At 38.8% G+C, this 22,704-nt stretch overlaps 1 protein-coding gene across 2 annotated transcripts; it reads left to right on the plus strand.

Moving 5' to 3' along the window:
• ppm1j (protein phosphatase, Mg2+/Mn2+ dependent, 1J) lies at positions 1-20,936 on the plus strand. 2 transcript variants are annotated; one of them, XM_046029188.1, is made up of 11 exons: positions 1-18; positions 896-1,178; positions 7,180-7,294; positions 10,098-10,427; positions 13,752-13,864; positions 14,126-14,210; positions 14,696-14,814; positions 15,248-15,311; positions 15,712-15,819; positions 17,326-17,477; positions 19,173-20,936. In XM_046029188.1, exons 2-11 carry the CDS (start codon positions 919-921, stop codon positions 19,318-19,320), a joined length of 1,494 nt encoding a protein of 497 aa, XP_045885144.1. In that variant the 5' UTR covers positions 1-18; positions 896-918; the 3' UTR covers positions 19,321-20,936. The 2 variants fall into 2 exon arrangements, with proteins under 2 accessions (XP_045885144.1, XP_045885143.1); XM_046029187.1 differs by lacking the exon at positions 1-18 and having other exon boundaries at positions 687-1,178.
• Positions 20,937-22,704: the final 1,768 nt, after the last annotated feature.

The following is a 22,704-nucleotide window of genomic DNA, read 5'->3' on the forward strand; positions in this document are numbered from 1 at the left end:
AGAAAATAATAAGATCCAGTCAGTGAGACCTGGCCGGAAACACTCCAGTGATGTCTTATTATTTTTCCAACCTGATTCTTGTCTCATTTGTGGCCTGACAAACAATTAACTTATCAAATTCTGTGACCCATATCACTCTTTTCCAAGCTACTGTAGCTGGGTGGGGGCCGGTCGTTTGTTGACTTTATCGGACTACATTTCTAAGCTAATATTAGCTAGTGTGGCACACTTTTGGCGCTGTAGTGGAGCTGAACAGAGGCAAGGCACTCTGTAGGCACATAAATGTCACATAGCCCCAACCAGTCAGTCCACAGGCAGCCAAGAAAGCTGGGCAAGGTTTCATTTTTTAAGTTACATTATAATCCTTTCACACATTGGCAATAGAAAGCGATTATTTAATGTACATTTCTTTACATTGTACCTTTAATGTAGCCTACTGTGTAAATATCACCTTTTCTTGTAGGTTATCATAGGTTATAGGCCTAGCTGACCAAGCCAATGGTCATAATCCATAAATCTTCCAATATTTATTTGGCTCTTTCCCATTAAGGTCTGTCAGTCCTCGTGACTAAAGCAGCCTATTAATATTTCCCGTAGCTGTTGAAATAGTTGTTTATTATTTGGGTGTGAGTGTGTTCACGGCTTGCTGCACGTCCACGTGAAGCCCTGCCTTCTGAGATGAGATATAGCCATCTGCCGGATTACAGCCCATACGCAGCCAGTGAGGGTTTTATTCTGTTTCAATGAGGAAAACACCGTATCTGCCTGTCTGAAAGCTGTCACATGGGGCCAAGGAAGAAAAAAAATCGCTTCCTGAAATGATCCTCGTCACTGGCTGTGTATTGTTGTTGTTTTTTTCTCTCACATCGCATCGCGTTTAATTTTCCGTCCGTAGCTTTTGGATCTTCGGTGCCGAAGATGATCAGCAAAGTTAAAAACGCGATGTCCACCCTGGTGGGAGGGATGATGCCACACGGACACCACCACCACCACAACCATCACTCAGGTGGCGGCCAGACCTGCGGACCGGACAGCCTGCCGCCGCGCTTCCCCTACGGCCGGCCGGATTTCTTGGACCTCACCCCGGAGCTCCTGCAGTACTCCACCGAGCACGCATCACGGCCGGTGCTGACGTTGAAGAGAGACAGTAGGCTTCCCTGGCGGACGGGATACGCAGAGTGAGTGGCCAAGTCAAAGCATTGCTTGGCGAAACGCGCCCCCCAAAATCATTCCCATCTCCAAATCTTATGATTTTATTACTATCCTGATGAGTGTCAGGCAGGCCTGTGTTGCAGCACACTCGGCAGCTCTGAGTGCACTGCAGCAGCCAATTGCCACAACATGGCCTTTTGCGATTGTAGGCTACACTTTCTACCACAGCATTCCTCCCCCTAGCTGCTGTAATTAATATTTGGATTAGTGTGTCTGTTATTAGAAAAAACGATTCCTGTCGTGACAACAGTGAAATGTATTCAAATATCTTTGACTGAAGGCTCCTCCTCAAATTAATATGCTTGAATTTCTAGGTCATACAAAAGTGAAAGCAGGAAATGTCTACCTACTCATGTTACTAACCAACCTTTCTGTGTGTTTCTTTACATTCATGACGTTTTTGATATTCAAAAAAGCATCCCAAATGATTTTTTCCCCTCTGTGTTGGGGCACTTATTTGTATTTTTTACACACTAAGAGCCTTTGAGTCAGTGTTTTTGTTAAATACTTTAGGTTGCTTCATCTTTGTCTTTCATAAAAAGGTTTTCCTGGTGCATTAAGTTGTGACTAATTCACATTTCTTTGTGAGCTAAGGTGCAGAATTCCACTCCTGAAGTATTGCATTCACTGCAGGGGGTTTTACACCTGCAGTACTGTCACAGGTAGAAACAAAGCAGCAGCATTTCATTCACAGTGTTGGCTGGGATTTGCTGTTCTGGCAATTCCCACTGAGGAAAAACATTTTCAGACATTCCACTCTTCCAGAGGCAGGGGAGGGCGGGGGGTTATGAAGGACTGAATAGCTCCAGTCCTACAGTATGTGGGCTATACTGTATATCCCCTCGCCATCCTCCTGTACCCAGTGTCGAAAAAAAAGGCTGACTCATGCAGAGTGTCTCAAAAGGGACAAGGATGAGATTTGTGACGACAACTGTCTTCTCAGAAGACTGAAAAAGAGAAGTGAAATAGGTAGGCTGTAATGCAGAAAGGGAGGTCACTGTGTGGGATTGTGCACCGTCATCAGTGCTGTCATCTGCTTTATGCTGCAAATGACTTTGATTTTAGTCGCTTAAACTGTAATCACAGCATTAGCAGTGCTGTTTACAACACAATCTAATCGTCTGATCTGCTCAGCTGTTGGTGCTCATGTAGCAAAATTCCACACCCATCGGTGTTAGATTATCACATTTTGAGCAGACAAAACTCTCCAGCTAACACAGATCAATCCCAACTAAATGTGACTGAAAACATCTGCAATTACCCAAATAAGGATTCCGTCCACTCGCTAAAATGCAGCACTAATGCCAAGTTGTTCCTGTAATCAGGTTGTAAAGATTGAACACCTGGATGAATATACGGCCGTGTTTATTCTGGATTGACTGAAGAAGCTATTTATTCACTCATACAGCTGATATGGCTCTGATTAGACCATTTACAGCTATCCAAAGGTGTTAAATGGACTGTGATGTGTGTGGAGTCATCGAAACATGGGTGATGTAGCTGTGCTGCTTCACTTCAGATTCAATTTCAGGCTGAAATGATAATTTTCACAGAGCAACATTTATCTGTTGGAGCAGATATAAGTGCCATCCATTTTGTCTGGTGCTGTTTACTGTGTAGGAGCAATGATGGCCAAAACGCTGTACAGAATGTGGATGCTGTCCAGTTGGAGGCCGCCCTGCTGACTTACATTCATTCAGAATCTGTGCACTCTCCACTTTGATTACACTTAATTAGTGTCTGTCTGTCATTCTGGTGGTAATGAGGAATTATGGTGATTGTTGTTGGGTTAGCTTGATCGCGGGGTTTTCACTGGTCCTGATGTGACAGTGTTATTGAAGTTCAACCTTTGAACATCACCACATACGTGTCAAAAGTTAGACAGACACATAGGATCTAGTTTCAAAGGAACTGTGAACAGTTTTAGCACCACACAGGTTTTGGATGATCAAGATAATGAGTCCAATTGATGCTATAACGCTGCTGTACAACATTGTGTCAGCATCAAAATGTGAGTTCATTTACAGTAAGTGCTTTTGTGAAATAGATATTTAATACAATTCAATATGGAGGCAGAAAGTCTTCCTGTGGCTCAATTAATTTTGGAAATGTTTACATGGATATTTTCTCTTGTTTTAAGCCAAGATGAGAACACATTTTATTTATATATAAATATATATATATATACATCATCTATGATGTAATAACTCCACGTAATATTATTAATAATGCATGAATAAACAGATGTTAGGCGAGCACAAAACTGCAGGAGAAAAATCATCCAAAGCTCTCTGTGATTCTGAAGTGAATCAGCAGGTATAGAGAATAGATCACAGACTTGTTAAAAAGTCATGTTGGAACAGTTCATGTTCATGGATACATGATTCTGTTGGATAAGTGATGTACTGTAGTGTGCAGTAACTATTTCATTAAAGTAGCTATAATTGATATTTTTATAACAACATTGTTTGAAACAATGTGTAATAATAGGTGTCGCTCATAGTGACGAGCCTACAAGGAATTAACACCAAAATCTGCAGCACATTGTGAGTTTCAGCTCATTGTTTAGCTGGCCAGCCCGCCACTTTACCTTTTTTATTGTCATAGAGTCGATTTCAGTCTGTGTTACCATGCATTTCAATACAATGAAGATTATTATTTACCAGTTTATATGTCCATATCACCCAATCCTTACACTATTGTGTGTCCAGGTCCTAAATTAAAACAGCATGTTTTAATTAAAACAGCATGTTTTAATTACAGTACTTGAATTATGCTCTAAGCAATACCCAAGTCTATGCAGTATCTCCTTATATTGGACTGGGGATTTGTTTTCGTCAGGTCTCGCCTGGCAGTTTTCATTTCAGCATTGCACCATGTGTACACAGTGTCAAACATAACAAGCAACTTCCTCTCCCTGAAAGGGAATTCAGAATATGGCTAGACTAATCCTTACATGTTAAATATAAAGACTTTGTGCAAGGCCAGCAGAGTTTGTCCAGATGCCCACCTCCACCTGATGTAGCATAGTTTAACCAGGGATTCATCTTTTTATTCAGTTTATAAAAATCCTATCAAACAGTCCACACTTTTCTCAAATGTGTCTGCACACACCTGCAGGACAGACTGTTGGTGCAGGTATACAGTTTTTATTTTAAACTCTATATTGACCACCATTAATGCAAAAAGCATCACAAACAATCAAAAAATATACTAACACATGTGACAGTTACAACACGTTTCAGAAAGTTCAGTTTTGTAATGGAAAATTCAAAATCTATGTCTTTCACTGGCTTACTGATCGGCCTCTGATGGACTCTACATCACTGAAACAGCCTTTCTTGAGTAGCATGGGGTTAACAAGCCATGAGGTGAAGTTTTTAACCACCACTCTACTTTTTACTAAAGAGGAAATAGATAACATATAACACCAAACTTGACACACATTTCCCTCAAATCTATGACGTTTGAAGGTCCACAAGAGATTCTGAGAATTCACAGGAACTCTCAACTTCCTCTTTTGAACTTTCCTTGCATAATATACTGCACAAAAGGAGGGTTCAAACAGAGAAATACCAAACTTGGCCAACATAGTTTTCAGTCACAAGTTGGTGTGGTTGACCGAAATGCAGATATGTGTAAGAGTTAAGTCACATTATAGGAAGGCCTGAGCTCCTTGTTTAGAATCACATCCTCCCACACAGCCAACATTATGCTCAATTATAGCTCATTGAGCGCATGTGACTGCTTTCAAAACAGAGAATCATTCTTTACTGTGGGAGGGTGAAACTTAATTACACTGTTAACCTGCAGGAAGAGGGCATTTATTTTCATATTCAATCTAGTCTCCTCTCAAAACAAGTGTTAAAATGATTTATGGTTTTCGACTTACTGTTTAACTTTAAGCTACATCAGGAATTTAGCATTTTTAAAGTATTGTAAGAAACTCTATAATTATGATATTATACAACAAATGATTATATTAATGTTTATTTAAAGGGCCAAAATGTGAAAAAACCCTAAGAAGAGTAACATTGTTGTACTAAGGAGGTATATGGTGGCCATTTTTTCAGCAAGTCTAATATTGATGATCCATCAGCCATCAGTATATTGCATCCCATAGCAAATAAAAACATACACTCTTTAAATTCTTTCCTGTCATCAGTCTTAATGCAGGGAGCGATGTGCAGGACAGTATGGTGCCTGTCCACTGCTTTCAACTGATTAGAAAGTGAGAGAGCTTTTTATAATCCAGATTTGGGCAGCAGTAGCATTTTGCGCCTCATACTGTATTTGCTGCTCTCTGATACGAGTGCTTCTGGCCAGCCAGTGACCATTTTTTGCAATGATTATAATCAGCTGAACTATTTGGAAAGTGAGAAGTCAAAGGTCTTACATTTATGAGATTTTTTGCTCTGGCTTTCTCTTTTCTTTCCTTTGTTTGACTGGACAGTTTTTCCTCTTTCCCTCTCACTGCCAGTCTCGCTTTCATTTTTAGTGTCTTGCTCTTTTCTCTTCCAGTGATGATCCCAGCAGCCACTGATAAATTCCTAATCCCTCCTCTGCAGAAGTTTCCGAGGGAATCATATTGACAATACTTGAATTACTAGAATTGTGCAATAGGCATTATGCCATTTTTTCAGATAAAGTGGCATTTATCTATAATTGAAACTGAATATGTTATGTAATATGCCAGCATGACATTCCAGCCTCATGCAGCAGCTTAAAGGACCATCCGGTGGGATGTTTGTATGTTGAAGCCCATTTACTATAAAACTTATCTTATGCCTTACTAATCACTTTGCAAAACATGCTGTTTTTTCTGCGTAGGCAATAGTTTCCATTCGCTTCAGCTAAGTATGAAAAATAACTGGCAGATTCTTGAAACATGCTTGAGTTGTGTAAACCACCAGAGTAAACATCAAGTCTGCATTCATGTTTGGTGCTGAGAGATTATCATTGTGTGGCAATGTAGTGAAAGTTGCTCAAATCAGTATTTTTACATTATGAAATCATTATAGGTAATGTGAAAGTGGCACGTTGTTACAAACCCATAGAGAATTATTACCTGACTGCAGTTCTCCTCAGCTCTACAGAGATTTTTAGCATCTTTCTGCTCATTGTTGTGGTTTTATGGCCCACAACTTGAACCTTGTTTCCAGATACAGCAGTTTTCAGAGAAAAGCTCTGATAAACCCACTGTACTCTACCTTCCTAGAACCACAGGTGCGACTAATAAGGTAAACATAGTGAAGCATTTAGCAGCTAAAGAGCCAGATATTTCCATCAGGTGTATAAAGTCCAAAACATAGCTAAAAAAGAGTAAATATTGGACTAAAAATCGCCAGGTAGTCAGAAACTCAACAACTGAATGCTTATGTTGCCTCGTGTCTGCTGGATGTGTAAATATGCAATAGTTTGCCAACACAAAACAACTTTATGATGTAATTACGTATGTCAGTGTTTCCTGCTTGTTGCACTTGGTTGTGCTGCACCCAAGTGGCAAACCCCACCCAGAAACAAGTAATGCAGGTTTATGGTCCATAATGATTTACAATTTTACAATTTACAATTAAACAACTCAAATAAGTTTCAAGAATCTGCTAATTAATTTGCATACTTTGAGGAGAGGCTTCACCACTTTTTCACCACTGTTAAGCAGTGGTACCTTCAGTGAACACTGCTGCAGCACACACCAATATAAATGCTGCTAAAGTATAAAACATTGTTATTACTCCAAAGCCATTATCCTCCACAGGCATCAGCTCATAATAAAAACAATTAATCTCTCCTACAAGTTCCCTTCTGGGACATGACTTCATCCTGGCCCACTTCTTTCAACACTGTTCGATTCTCTCCATCTTTCAGGCTGCTATTAAGTGTTTGTGTGGTTAGAGGAATGAGAGCTAACACCATAAATCATCTGACTCCATTCTCGCCTTTCTTTCTCACCTCTTTCTCCATCAGGGTGATCAATGCGGGGAAGAGCATGCTGAACGAGGACCAGGCCTCCTGCGAGAAGCTGTTTGTGAAGAAGCCAAGCAGCAAACACCGCAACTCCACTATGCTGGAGGACAACGGGGTGAGTGAAGGGAAAGCTCCTGAATACCAGAACAGGAGTCAATGAATGAGGAACGAAGTGTCTGGTTGAAGGCAACAAAAACTTGGCAGCTCCAATACACAAATAAACAAAAGCACTGTATAGTCTGTGCAGTAGTGCATTTGAATTATAATCGCGTCTGTTCATGAAGTGCAGTTATCTGACACCCAGCAGTGGTGTCTTCGTATCCTATTTGGTATTGATGGATTCACTTTGTTACTTGCAATTCCCCTCCAGTCCTTGAGGGACTTCTAATATTTCACTATATATACTGTTGTTTAAATGTATCTGATAGATCCCTCACTGTACCTCATCTCGTCATTACAAAGCAAAGCACCAGAAACGAGTACCAGTGGTACAAGTACAAGACAAGTATTTTTTGGAACGTTTGTATCTTCACCCTCAGCTTTGTAGTAAAGAAGATTTAACTGAAGAGACCCAAAGTCCCAAAAAGAAGACTTTTAACCAAATTCTACTATTTGAATATATATATATATATATTAAAGTATATTAAAAGGGGCCAAATGTAGTTTTTCAATAAAATTACTTATCAATACATCACGTTTTTACTAGCTGCTTGTCAACGGGCTGTAACCTCACTTAGAAATGAACCACACGCCTGTTTTCTCTTTTGCTTGGGACAGCCACTATTTTTCTTCTTATGTGAAGGAATTGGGTCGAGTTCTCTGCATGCATGCTCCCGAGCCTCTTGCCCACTACAGTGACAACACCGCAGCTAATGACATTCAGTCCACTAACACCACAAAATGACCAGCTCCCAGCACAACACAGACTCCAAAACAAACTCCACATAAGAAAAAACAAAACATCAGCAAGTTTTATGTGCCGAAGCCCATCAGGCCAAACAAGTTACATAGAGACCTCCACTTTGTTTTGAAACTGACAAAACCGACCCAGAGTTGGCTTTTATCGGCTATATAAATGCAGTAAATGCAATGTTATCATGAAACGAGCATGGATTAGTTCAGCGTCAAGCTACTGATAGTATTACTGTAACATTGCAGTGGGAGTTTACCTGAGTTTCCAGCATGTTGTGTGAAGCTTTCTCATTCTGTTACGGTTGGTAGAGGGTGGACCCAGAGCACAGGAGGCTGAGAGAAAGTTCACAGGTTTTATTTTACAGTATATTAACAAAAAATGATGAGTGCAAGGCCGAGAATGTTCATGTGAGCAGGGGTCAAGCAGGAGTGGGCAGACTAGATCCAAAGCTCTGGCAGTGTGGTTACAAACCAGGAAATCTTCCAGCATAAACTGAGTCGATCTTGAAATAAACAGACACAAAAGGTGAAGGTTAGTATGGCTATAAACCAACCAGTAGCATATACACTAGAAACTAAACACGAGCGATGGCTTTATGTACCATGTGAAATGAGGAATAATCTGGTGACGAGTCACAGGAAGCCTGAATTCTTTACCACCAGTACATGAGCAGATGGAAAACAGTTGTGCTGCCCGCCAAAATCCTGATCTCCTCCATGCCCAAGGAACGCAAGAAACACCCTTCAACACACACACACATACACATGAAGGGATGAGGAAAACACAGACTTGTATGTGAATGGGGTCACTTGTAGTGAGAATTATCGCTCTCCATTTCTCTATAAGATCAAAAACAGAGCCTAAAGAGAGTGAGTAATAGACTTAACATTAATCAGGGGGCCACAAACACAACTCTAAATAAATGCTAATGTTGCTCTTAATCTGCAGAATGTGTAAATAGGCAACTGATTGCTAACATGTTACCCCATCAATTTAATAGGTGGTTGTATTTCAATGTCTCCGCTGCCCCCAAGCTGCCAAAAAAATCACTCATTGCAGGTTTAAGTGCCAGATCTGGCTGAGCATTAAGGTTTTTTACTCTACAACCAAGATTGTGTGTAACAGTTATTCATTTTATTAACATACTAAAAACTGTGTACACACACACACCAGGTTTGTGCTTTTGAGCTGATGTTGCATAAGGACTGTTCTATGTCTGTAGAGCACAGGCCAAATACTTGTTTCTCAGTGATTGTAGTCCTGTAGTCTTTGACATTTGGTTTTTCAGGTCAATATATTTGTTTTAGTGTGCCTGCACACACACACACACACACACACACACACACACTCCTCCATTTGGCGTAAATTAATTACCTCATCCCTTGTGGAACCCCTCCCCCACTTGGGCATCAGAGGGGTAAGCCTGTTCATCTGTTAGTCAGTCAGGCCAACTCTGCTTGTAAACATGCCTGTAAACACAAAGGTGGCAACGCCTTTCCATCGGCCATTACGTCATGGTAGATCAGCAAAAGCCCTGGCATGTGAAGAATTTTCCTGTAGTCTTTCCATCGCATGTGTAGATCATGTTAGGCCAGATATCACAGGACACTTGATTTCCACCGTAAATCAAATAATATTACTTCAATTTCATGTTTTTTGCACACTACATTTTTAAATTGTCTTTCACTTAAACTGTGCCACATAAATCATTAAAAGTAAAGATCACAATAAGATTTTTGTCTCTTTCCTGCTTTCCCATAATATTATAATCTAGATTTACTGGAACTGTGGTACAATAAAACCTGAAATGGAAGAAACATATTGCTTAGCATTACAAATGTAACCAGCTGCAGCCCCAGAGCTTGTAAACCCTCACAAATCTGTGCCTTCTGCTCAGAGATGTAATCTCACGGGAGATTTCAAAACCATAACCATAGGACTTATTACTTTTCTGTTCTTTTTTGTATTGCCACTTCTCATTTTCATATTCATATACATTTTGTAGGATGGAACAGGAATCCCTCTCCACTTTTGGGGCGTGTTTGATGGACATGCAGGTTCCGGAGCCGCCATCATGGCCTCCAAGCTTCTTCACCGCCTCATCAGAGACCGTTTGGGAGAAATCTGTCACCTGCTGGAGAACCCCACCAGCGCACCTCCTATCTGCCTGGCCAAGAACGGCAGCCCGTACCAGGTGGAGACGAAGAAGGGAGCTGCACAGGAACCAGAAGACCCAGAGGCTGTCAGCGACTCTTCCGTACGCTTTCACATGGAGAAGGTTGTCAGCTTGGAGAGCCTGGTGATGGGAGTCATAGAGACGGCCTTCTCACAGATGGTGAGCAGATGATAAAAAACAATCCATGTGAGAAAAAAAAGAGAACACTGCTTTGCTTAATTCAAGCTGCACAAGGCATGTTTGCACATTTGTATCCTCAAACAGTAACATTACTGAAGATTTTATATTCAAATTCCATGAAAACACTTACTATCTTAGCCGGTCTGTTATAATTTGTACAAAAAGCTCACTAAAGGGGGACAGTAGAAAGATCTTATTTTGGTAAACCTAACTTTCTCTCACATCTTCATGAGCCATGGGGATTGCATTTGTCTGTTGATCGATCAGTTGATCCCCCACTTTGGTCAAGATTTAAATATCTCAACAACATTTGGATTGATTGACGTAGAATTTGGTTAGGACATTCTTGGTGGTCAGAGGATGAATCCCATAACTTTGGTAATCCTCTAAACTTTGCTTCTAGTGCCACCAGCTGTCAAAATGTTGGCATATCCAATGAAATATCTCAACATTTACTGGACGGATTGGCATTAAATTCTATACAGGCATTCGTAGTTCCCAGATTTTATATCCGAATAAAACTGGTGACTTTTTGTCTAGATTCACTATTACGTTCTCAATTGGGGTAAATTGAGTAAAATATCTCAACAGCTATTGGATGCATTGCCATGTAATTACACACATTCATGTCCCTCTCGGGATGAATTGTAATTATTTTTGTGATACCATAATTTTCCATCCATCACCATCAGGGTAAACTTTCACTTTGTCCAAATATGGTTTATGACTAATCTGCAAAAACAATAATAATAATAATCTTTATTTGTAGAGCACTTTTCAAAAACAAGTTACAAAGTGCTTTAACAAGTGTAAAGACAATAATACCCAAAAGACAATAATACAAAAACAATACAATATAAAAGCATGAAAACATTGAAAAGACTAAAATACACATTTGTGATAAATATAAAATTAGTAAAATAGAATAAAATAAAAGGGATAAAATAAAGTCAAATAAGACCGGGAAAGGCCCTCCTATAAAAGTATGTTTTAAGAAGGGACTTAAAAGAGTTCACTGACTCAGCTGACCGATTTCCTCAGGCAGGCTGTTCCAGAGCCACGGGGCCCTGACAGCAAACGCTCTGTCCCCATTAGTTTTCAGTCGAGACTCTGGAACAGACAACAGACCTCTGCCTGAGGGTCTCAAGGTACGTGCTGGTGTGTATGGGACTAAAAGTTCAGAAATATAACAAGGCGAGAGGCCATGAAGAGCTTTAAAAGTGATCAATAGAATTTTAAAGTCAATTCTAAAACATACTGGGAGCCAGTGTAATGAAGCTAAAATAGGAGTAATGTGGTCATATTTCTTTGTTCTGGTTAAAAGCCTGGCAGCTGAGTTCTGGACAGTCTGGAGTCGATCAATAGATTTTTGGGTTAAACAGGTGAAAAGGCTGTTGCAATAATCCAGGCGTGATGAGATGAAGGCGTGTAAAATGGTCTCTGTGTCCTTAAAGTTAACATAGATAGAATTTTTACTATATTTATAAGTTGATAAAAACATGATTGAACAAGCTTTGTGGTGTGCTGCTCGAAATTTAAATTACTATCAAACCAGACACCAAGGTTCTTTGCCACAGGCTTACTGTGATTTACTAGGGAACCAGCAGATGGCAGTATTTGATTTGCCATCTGCTGAGACCCGATGACCAGGATTTCTGTTTTGTCTGAGTTCAGCTGGAGGAAATTATTTGACATCCATTTTTTAACTTCACAAAGGAAGTTGTTAAGTGAACTCAGCATTCCATTGTCTGTGGATCTGATGGGCAAGTATATTTTTGTGTCATCAGCATAAATATGAAAAGAAATGCCATGTTTATGGATAATATGTCCAAGGGGAAGCAGATACAAGGAAAACAAAATGGGTCCTAAGACCAACCCCTGAGGCACACCATATTTAACTGGACAGAAATAAAGAGACATAGTTGTTGTAGACACGCAAAACTTCCTATTTGACAGGTAGGATGAAAACCATTCTAGGGCAGTACCAGAGATCCCCACCCAATGCCTCAGTCTGTCTAACATGATGTTGTGATCAATGGTGTCAAAAGCAGCGCTAAGGTCCAGGAGTACCAGGACTGAGCACATACCTTCATCAGCAGACATTAAAAGGTCATTGGTGACATTAACCAGGGAAGTCTCAGTGCTGTGGTACTTCCTGAAACCAGATTGAAACTTTTCAAATATTTTGTTATTTTCCAGTACAGTGAGCAGCTGTTTGGACAAAATTCTTTCTAGAATCTTTGCAATAAAAGGCAGTTTTGAAATTGGTCTAAAATTATGTGGGAGGGAGGGATCTAAACCAGGTTTCTTTAAAAGTGGGTTCACGCAAACCGTTTTAAAATAATCAGGGACACAACCAGTAGATAGGGAGCTGTTAAAAACAGAGATCAAATGGGGCCCAACAGAATCCATTCCTTTCTGTAAAAACTTTGTATTGGTATTACATCAAGTGGGCTGGAGGACACTCTCATTTGTGATACTGTTTTTAAAAGGTCAGACAAGTCGATGGGATAAAACTGGTTAAAACTCTCTTGTTGCTGGTGAGGAACCTCTGAGTAAGAGGCCGTGGGGGTAATAGAGGCTCTGATTGACACCACTTTATTGGTAAAATAAGATAAAAACAATTCACAGTCATCATTAGTTCCAGCTGAGGCACAAGGAGGGGTTGGGTTTACCAGCTGATCCACAGTCTTAAACTTGTTTATGTGTAGTAATGAGTTCAGAAAAATAGTGTAACAATCTCATCATTCTTTGCTGTACTTTGTATTTAGTGCTTATAAGAAGATGTTAGCATGCTAACATGTTAAACTAAAATGGTGAACATGGTAAACATTATACATGCCATATATCAGCATGGTAACATTGTCATTGAGAGTATGTTAGCAACCTCTCAATGACAACGTTATGATTTTGCTCAAAGCACTGTTGTGCCCAAGTGCAGCCTCACAGAGCTACCAGCAGTAAACTGGTAACTTTTTTAATGGTGATATCTTCCTGTTGTGGATAAGTATCCAGACATGAGGATCCTGAGGGCCTCACGCAGTCAGTAAGCTCAAAGTGATTCTCTTCTCTGATGCAACCACTGTCTGGTTTAGATGATACTGATAATAACCCGTAGCCAAGGTAATGTATTCTTCAAAGCCTCCTTGTTTCTCTCCATTACCACTGCTGTTTTGTTTTAAATATGAATATGGATGAAGAAAATAATGAGCTATTCTGGGTGATGAGAGGCAAAGCGAGCTCTTAAATCACTGATGTGTTGTGTGGCATTTTGTTACTTTGACTTGTCTCTCTTTATTTCAGGATGACCTAATTGAAAAGGAAAAACTTTCATATGCCATCTCTGGTGGGTGTTGTGCCTTAGCTGCCATTCATTTAATGGGGAAACTCTACGTGGCCAATGCTGGAGATAGCAGGTGAGAGAAGTGGAAAATACCTGACGACCACAGGAAAAATGCAATTCACTCTAGCTCTCTACTACACAGTGCATGGATGCACTCATAGGAAACCTTCTCAGACATAGTAGCTTCTTGTGCCCCCTGGGGTTCGTTTTGCATACTGCAGCATCATGTAGCCTTCTTGTACCAATAACCAATCCACTTACATAAGCTGTTTGTGAAAAATAAGGTTCTGTCTGTGTTCTCACTCCTGTCTCCCCTCCCTCTTTCTCTCTTCAGGGCCATAATCATACGAAATAATGAAGTTATTCCCATGACCAATGAATTCACACCCGAGTCAGAGAGACAGCGGCTACAGTATCTGGTATTCTTCCATCTTCTACGTTTAACATAGCAAATATAACTATTTTACACATATTAGTGTGTTCAAGGGGATTTTATAATCTGATACATAGAAAGCTGTAACAGGAGGAGTATAAATATAACGTTACTTGTCAAGTGAGGTTAAACAAATAGTAAAGTTGAGTTGAGTGTGATAAGTGGGCAACCTGAAGAAAAGGGATGAAATCTTGTATCTCACTGATATAAAGTGACGTTCATCAGTTGCCTGTTTTAGTAACCGGTTGTAGATCTGAGTCACAAAGTGGGTGGATGAGGTTTGCTGCTAAAACGGGAAGCTGCTTTGTGCTTTCAGTGAATAGAATACAGTACAGCAGGCCTCCTGTTACACATGCAATCTTACAGCTTTTCATGATTTGGAAAAACATGTGAGTTATGACTGACATTTAGGCTGAGGTACACTTTTTATGGGGTTTGATGCAACCTGCTCCATTTCGTGTGTCACTCCAGGGCTTCCTGAGGCCAGAGCTCCTGGGTAACGAGTTCACTCACATTGAGTTCCCTCGTAGGATCCAGCACAGTGAGCTGGGCAAAAAGATGCTCTACAGAGACCACACCATGACTGGCTGGTAAACCTGGAGATCCTTTTTAATCACATTTATGAGAGTTAATCACTGTTCATGAACCCTTTACTCTGTCCTCCATCCTATAATTTTCAGAACAGTTAAGTTGTGGAGTGTTTAGGAGAGATGAACCAATGATGACTTTAATTATTGATGAATCTGCCAATTATTTTCTTGATGAACTGATTATTTGTTTAGTCTATAAAATATCAGAAAATAGTAAAAACATCTTTCCCAATTCTCCAAAGCTCAACTTGACTTGTTCATACCTTGAAAAACCAAAATGTTCAGTTAATAATGATGACAACAGAGAGAAAAGCAGCAAATATTAACATTTGAGAAGCTAGGACCAGTCAATTGTTGGCATTTTTGAATTGAAGTAGTGACTTGGTCATCAAAAGAAACTTACATGTGAGATTTGTTGTTTGTTTTCTTGTAGGGCTTATAAAACAATTGTTGAAGATGATCTGAAATTCCCCCTGATATATGGAGAGGGTAAAAAGGTAAGAAACAGAGACAACCTGATGTATTGTACGTGATACACAGCCTTTTAGAGACTGCGGACAGTTTCTACTTAGTAATGATATAATAATAAAATGTGCTTGCTCCAGATTATCTACAGCTGATACATCTTTTAGTCTGTCGGATGCGGATTAATACAATAATGATGCATCTTTTCTACATCTACAAGTGATTTGTTAAATTCTGCAGCATCAGCCCTGCTCAACATTTTCATTATTGTCTGAGAGAACATGGTCTTCACTTAATAATCCCTCATAAGTGGATTTTCCTAGAACTGAATCACATCCCGGACCAATAACCTACATTACTGTGTGTGTGCGTGTGTGTGTGTGTGTGTGTGTGTGTGCGCGCCTGTGTGAATGTGTGGTTTGGTTTACACAGGCACGCGTCATGGCGACAATTGGAGTCACCCGTGGTCTAGGTGATCATGACCTGAAGGTGTACAACTCCAATATTTACATCAAGCCCTTCCTCTCATGCGTCCCTGAGGTGAGTTTGAGTAGTTGCACTCCTGGAAGCCGTGTCTCATAAAATGCTTCATTGCCTTTTTGCAGGCGCAGATATGGGTCAAAAAAACAGATTCATTGACTCCAGCAGTCATTTTATTTCATTTTATTTTAATTAACGATATTTTACATAAGAAGGAGAAAACAAACACCAACAACCAGCATGGGAACTGAGTGGGTTAGACTTCTTACTGTATATTCTTTTTTTCAATCTCTCAAATTCTTTGGGAAAGGTCTTATTCCTCATGGAAACATACATGTATATTTTAAGTGTTTCAGGTTGTGTTTTATAGCAGTTGAGAGATCATTTTAAAACGACTTCATCTGTTATCAAAGATACAATATTAAAAAAATTTAATAAGTTGGTGAACACTGGTTCATTCAAGCATTCAAACGGTTTTCACCACAGGCTTCATCAGGCTGCCTTGTACACACATTTGAATAAATATTTTTGGGACGCTTCTCAGTGTGCAACAACTTATTTTAGTTTTTTTGCTGCTGTTGAGAGGGCTTTTTTTTTTCAATGCCAGTGGTGTAAAATAACTAAGTACATATATTCAGGTCTAGTACTTAAGAACAGTTTTGAGGTACTTTTACTTTTCTTTAGTTTTTCAATGCTACTTTATACTAACTGCAGTTATTTAACAGCTGGAGTTACTTTACCAAAACAGAAATTCATCAATTTATAAAATATCATACTGTTGATACTTTATGATACAGATTAAACTGTCTAACAGTATATAAAATACATGTGTAAAATTGTGTATACAGTATACATAATCTTACTCTCAGAGAGGAACTGTTCTACCCAACAAGTACTTTTACATTAATAAGTAAATTTTTCTGTTAATACTTTTGTACTTCTACTCTAAGTGAAATCTTGAATGTAGGACTTTTACTTATTACATAGTTTTTTTTTACAGAGCTGTACTGTTATTTTTACTTTAGTAAATGATATGACTACTTCTTCCACCACTGGTGAATACTGTGCATGAATCAATCCTATTTCATTGACCAAGAACCTATCTTGCTGCAGAGGTCTCATAACCTAAAATGACTCTTAAGGTTTGTTCACTGTGGCACCCTCAGTGTATACATTGTTTTTTAAATTTCTTTTACATAATTATCTCTGACTTGTAAATAGTAAATATAAAAGCAAATTTTTTTCTTTCTTCAATTTATTAAAACTCTTTAACACTCTATGTTGTGTTAAAGTGCACAGGGCAGTTAGACACTCATTTGAACTTTTTTCTAGAACGGCTAGAAGTGCACAAAACCTTTTTAGTATTTTGGTTTTATCTTATCTAAGTATAATAACTATATATGGAGGTTATATCCGTTGCATGCCAGCATACATTTGCTTTCAGGACAACCAAGCACAAAATGTTAACTGGATTCTTTCTGCAAAATAGTTTTTAAAATCATGCCAGCATGATGATGAATAAAAATGTATCAATAATATTTTTAATTAATTTTCTTTCTATCACAGGTGAAGGTTTATAACCTGGATGAAAACAAACATGGCCCAGATGACGTCTTGGTTATGGGCACAGATGGGTTGTGGGACGTGACAACGGACAGGGAAGTGGCAGATGCTGTGTCAGCTTACTTATCCTGCTGCGACCCTTCTGATCCCATGAGGTATGCAGTCTGCCAAATAATCCTTTACATTGGGCTTTTGTTCTGGCTTTTTGTTCTGTCTTGCGCTATGTGAACATTTAGAAGAAAAGTACATGACAGCTGCAGAAAAAGTGTGTCCACTAGATGGTGACAAATACTTAGGTCTCCTGCAAAGTCAAGCAGACATAATGACATGTTTAAATGTGTGTTAATGCACAGCAATGTTTCAACAATTAAAACTTACGTATATTATGACGTATTAAGATGTATATTATGTAAGTACAACTGTGTTATATTATGTTGTGAAACACATAAAAACACTTTAAACTTTAACAAAAAATTACATTATAGAGTGTTATAAACTATTTAAAGGTCCAGTGTGTAATATTTAGGAGGATCTGTTGACATAAATTCAATGTAATACACATAACTATGTTTTCAGTAAAGACCTTTTTTTACCTTAGTCGCCATGTTGTACCACCATGTTTATACAGTAGCCCAAACTGCTCTACAGAGCGCGTTTTGTCACAACGTTGAATCTGTATGAAGAAGAAGAAGAAGAAGAAGAAGAAGAAGAAGAAGAAGAAGAAGAAGAAGAAGAAGAAGAAGAAGAAGTAGTAGTAGTAGTAGTAGTCATCTGGTTTATAAAAATTTCCTGAGTGCTTGCAAAGGGAGCGGTGAGTGGTGACTGAGCAGTTGGTTTCAATTTGCAAGTCTCAACACTAGATGCCACTAAAACTTACACACTGAACTTTTAATATGTATATGCTGTTAATAAATGCTAAATAGGGGGTAAAATTAAGTATTTCTCAAATTAAAAATAGTTATCTGCACATGTTAAGATAAGATAAGATATAACTTTATTAACTTTATTTACTGTTCTAGCAGTCTGCAGCTGAATCAGGTGGTTCTCAGCTTAAGGACAGCAAAACAGTGTGAACAAACCAATCTTTCCACATTACTGTGTCTTCACCACGGTCAAAATGGACAAAGACATAAGACAAACGCATATATAGTAAACCTAGAATGGGTGTACAATTGTTATTGGATGATTGGTTGACCAGAATTGAACAAAAAGCAAGCTTTATTTTATCTGATATGCTTACTTGATTGAATATGAATCTGTGTTTTGTCTGTGTCTTTGTGCTTATCTTAAATTGTAGTGTATCTCACTATTGTTTCTGTTTGTTTTTTTAATGATATTTTTGTCCAACATTTTGTCATATCATGAAGGTTATAAGACATTTCCCCCCATCAACCTACCCCACCCCATATCTCCATAGCTAAAAGAATATTGAACATAATAAGCAGCAATACAGTACCAAAGAGTAGATGTATCAGTATACTCACTATAAAGAGTAAGTAATAAATAAATTAGACAAATATTGACAATGGGCTTTATCAGTTGCTATTTTGCTGGCCATGATGTGTGATCAGTTGTTGAACAATGTCTGTTGTTGATGTAGTCCATTAAAGTCCTAGATATGACTAGTTCATAACCTGCCATGTTAGATATTAGTTCAGTCCAGTGCTCAAATGATGAGCGTGTGACCACTTTCCACTGTCTCACAACAATTCTGCATCCTTTACTGTCCTAACTATTCTCATAGTTTACTGAGACCATACATCTGCAGTTAATTACATAGGGCATATATAGGGCGGGGGCTCACTATTGTAATGACCATATTTGCTTTCTGCCCTCTGTGTGTTACACAGATATACACTGGCAGCCCAGGACCTGCTGATGAGGTCACGAGGAGTGCTGAAAGAGCGCGGCTGGCGGCTACCCAATGACAAACTTGGCTCAGGCGATGACATCACTGTGTTTGTCATCCCACTGGCAGGGCAGGAGTTAGAGACATGACAAGGTGCTGCAGCGACCCCTATGACAGGGCTGACTCTTTAGGGTCCTCCCCACGGTCCAAGCTCCCTAAGCCCTGGGGAGGTGGGGAAACACCTTTGTCATAGAGAAGACTTGGGTCTGAGCATCACCTTCATCAACCCAGTAGACTGGACCCAGTCCCAGCCACTTCACTTCAACCCAGTCATGTAACAAAAGATTTTCAGTGACATTATAAGAGAAGTCACAATCTTTCTCCCAGCTGTTTGTGACGGTTGACAGTGAAAATTAAACCCTTGTAGTATTTTTGTTTCCTGTTTATCTTCAAGGCTGAACCGCGACTCAATACTTTGAATGGATTGTTAATTTTCATGTCATGCCGTGAATGTGACTCCCTTTCGTTAAACATAAACAAACAAAAAAAACAAGCTTTGTGCTGTTTCACAATCATACGTTGTAAAGGAGGTTGCAGTAAAGAATTTGAGGAAACCAAAGAGATGCCGTTGTGGCATAAGGATGGAAACCTCTAAAATAAATACATAAATGATAAACAAAAAAAATCTCTAGATTCATGTCTGTACATTAAAGAAGCATGTAGGATGTAAAAACAGAGGAACGGACCTTTTTCAGCACTTAAACAGAATCGGTTGGGTTTGTATCGCTGTACTTCCTTTATTAATAATGAATGAATGACGACACCTTAGTAGGGCTGCAACTAATGATTCTATTCATTATCAATTAATCTCTCGATTATTTTCTCAATTAATCCATTAGTTGTTAGGTCCAGAAAATGACGATCAGTGTTTCCCAAAGCCCAAGGGGATGCCCTCAAATGTCTCCTTTTGTTGACAACCCAAATATATTCAGTTTACTGTCATAGAGAAGTAAGGAAACCAGAAAATGTGTACATTTGAAAAGCTGAAATCAGAAAATGTTTTCTTGTTTGTTTTTTTCTTTAAAAAAGGTCTCAAAGCTATTAATTGATTATCATAATAGTTGGCAATTAATTTAATAGTTGACAACGAATTGATTAATCGGCTATTGGTTGCAGCTCTACACCTTAGGCATTGTTGCACACGCTCTGTGGTAGCCTGTTGACTTGTGACATATTTCTATTGAATGTGATATTTTTTTGCCATTACAGTGAAGAGAACAGAAGTTTATACTTGTGTTCTTTAAAACACATTTTAAAAACAACATGAAGGAACAGGATCATTTGTTTAATTTAACTACATGTTTTCATTGTTTAACCTTAGTAGGAGAAAGTTATTTGTTCTCGGTATAGTAAGATGTGATAAACTTCACACATATGCCTTATTGAGAGGTGAAAGGGACTCGAGAGTTTTTTTTGTCCGATGCACTAAATTTGATCCTTGTAGAAGAAGTGGCAAAGAACATTGTGTGCCCTTAAATGTACTGTATACCTCTTTGGTACCATTTTTGGTATGTCATGTTTATTTAGATTATCCATATATTTTTGAATACAACTGTGGTTGTAAGCAGTATCAGAAGTTTTATTTTTATGTTTCTATCCATTGCAGTTTGTTTAGAGAGATGGTGTGTCCTAGAATATGAGCTACCAAAATGTGAGGTAGAGGGATAATGTGTACGAGTTTAGAAATAAATCTGATTTTTTCCCATTTGCTTGGAACTTGTTTGTTTACACTCTTGTGACGCTGACCATATTTTTCTCAAAAGGAAATAACTCTTTGGTGTGGCCAACTTATGAGTCAGAAGAGTTCAAAGAGCCTGTCACTGATAATTCCACTGTTTGACTAAGAGGAAAGTCCAGCTTCTAAATCTTCTGACGCCATCATGATCGTTAGGAGTTGCTATTGAAGCACAGAGTTATCTAAAGACATACTTTCCCAAGAGTGGAATTCCTCTGTATGTTTATATTGTATCTTAGGAGGCAAAGTATGTAAGTATATTTGTTGAGATTTTACAAGGAAACAGAACATAATGGAATTTACAGACATTTATGGTCATTATGTAAACTAACTATAGGGTGTGAACATCTGAGATACTTTACTTACTGGTAATACCATCGATCCATCCATTATCTATACTCATTTATCCGTGCAGGGTCGTGGTGGACAGGGGCCAATCCCAGCTGACATTGGGCAAGAGGCGGGGTACACCTTGGACATGTCGCGAGCCCATCATAGGACAAATAGAAACAAACAACCACTCACACCCACATTCACACTCCTGGTAACGCCATTATATAAATATATTACAAATGAGTCTTCCATTCCAAACTTTACATGACTAAATAAGTAATAAAATATTACTAGCAAATTATAAGCATAATTTTTTTGTTAATTAGCAGTTAATTTTAACTGGTTCATATTGTTGTTATATTTGTATATATATGTTATATTTTTAAAGGCACCTATTGTCCACCCACAAAGGTGTTTTCACTTTTGCTTGATTAGACCTTTTCTCAGGAATGCAATAGTGTGTACAGACAGACCTCACTCTCCTGTTAGTTTTCTTTCCATTAGGTGGTTCAGCATGGACCTGCCTGTGGAGCTTTGTTTGCATTTAGTGTTATTCACCTAAACACATTGTGTGTATCCTTGAGTTCTAACAAATGAGCTGACTGCATTTCCTTGCTAAAACATTTGCAAACCTGATTTTTTTTATATCTTAAATCCAGCATTCTTCACATCCACATTTACTTGTTAGTAGTCTTCTTCTTCCCTGCCTTTGTTTGCTGCTGAAAAGTGAAATAGTGTGAAGTCATGAACAGAATTATGTATCGCATCACCCCACTACTACAATTCAATTAACTCCACAGGGAACCATTAATTGTTCTTTCTTTTAAACAATTTTTTATGTTTTCTTTATGGTTTCATCAACAGTTAGAATTTGATACAGCAGGGAATGGGAAGAATACAATATATTACTGATGCAAGATCAATATTGATACACAGGCATAACAGTGTAAGATAACAGTTATCTTAGGTAAAACAAATAAAATAAAATTATAGTCTAAACATTTTAGTTCCATGGCACACAGGTCTATGAAAAGAGAAAAGGGAAGAAAGAAAAGGAGCGAGAACCTTTATCATTTCACTTAATACTTGCATTACATACATACATTAATCCCTGAATAGCTCCAATCAAACCTCAGTAAACATCTAATCAGCATAATACAAAAGCTTTAAATGTGTACTTAACTACAGGACTTGAGACAATTTACTATACTTAACACACTTGAGACTGTCTGTCTGGAAGTGACTGTCTGTCTGTCTGTTGTAGATATGTAGATAATGGGGGGGGGGGGGGGGGGGGGGGGGGGGGGGGGGTGTTCACAGGGCTACAGTGGTGAGATCCACACCCATCCCTCCTGTTGCACGAGTCTTACTACGGATGATGTCATCTTTGACCGGGGAGGGGAGG

The sequence above is a fragment of the Micropterus dolomieu genome, linkage group LG18, assembly GCF_021292245.1.
Source record: "Micropterus dolomieu isolate WLL.071019.BEF.003 ecotype Adirondacks linkage group LG18, ASM2129224v1, whole genome shotgun sequence".
NCBI lineage: Eukaryota > Metazoa > Chordata > Actinopteri > Centrarchiformes > Centrarchidae > Micropterus > Micropterus dolomieu.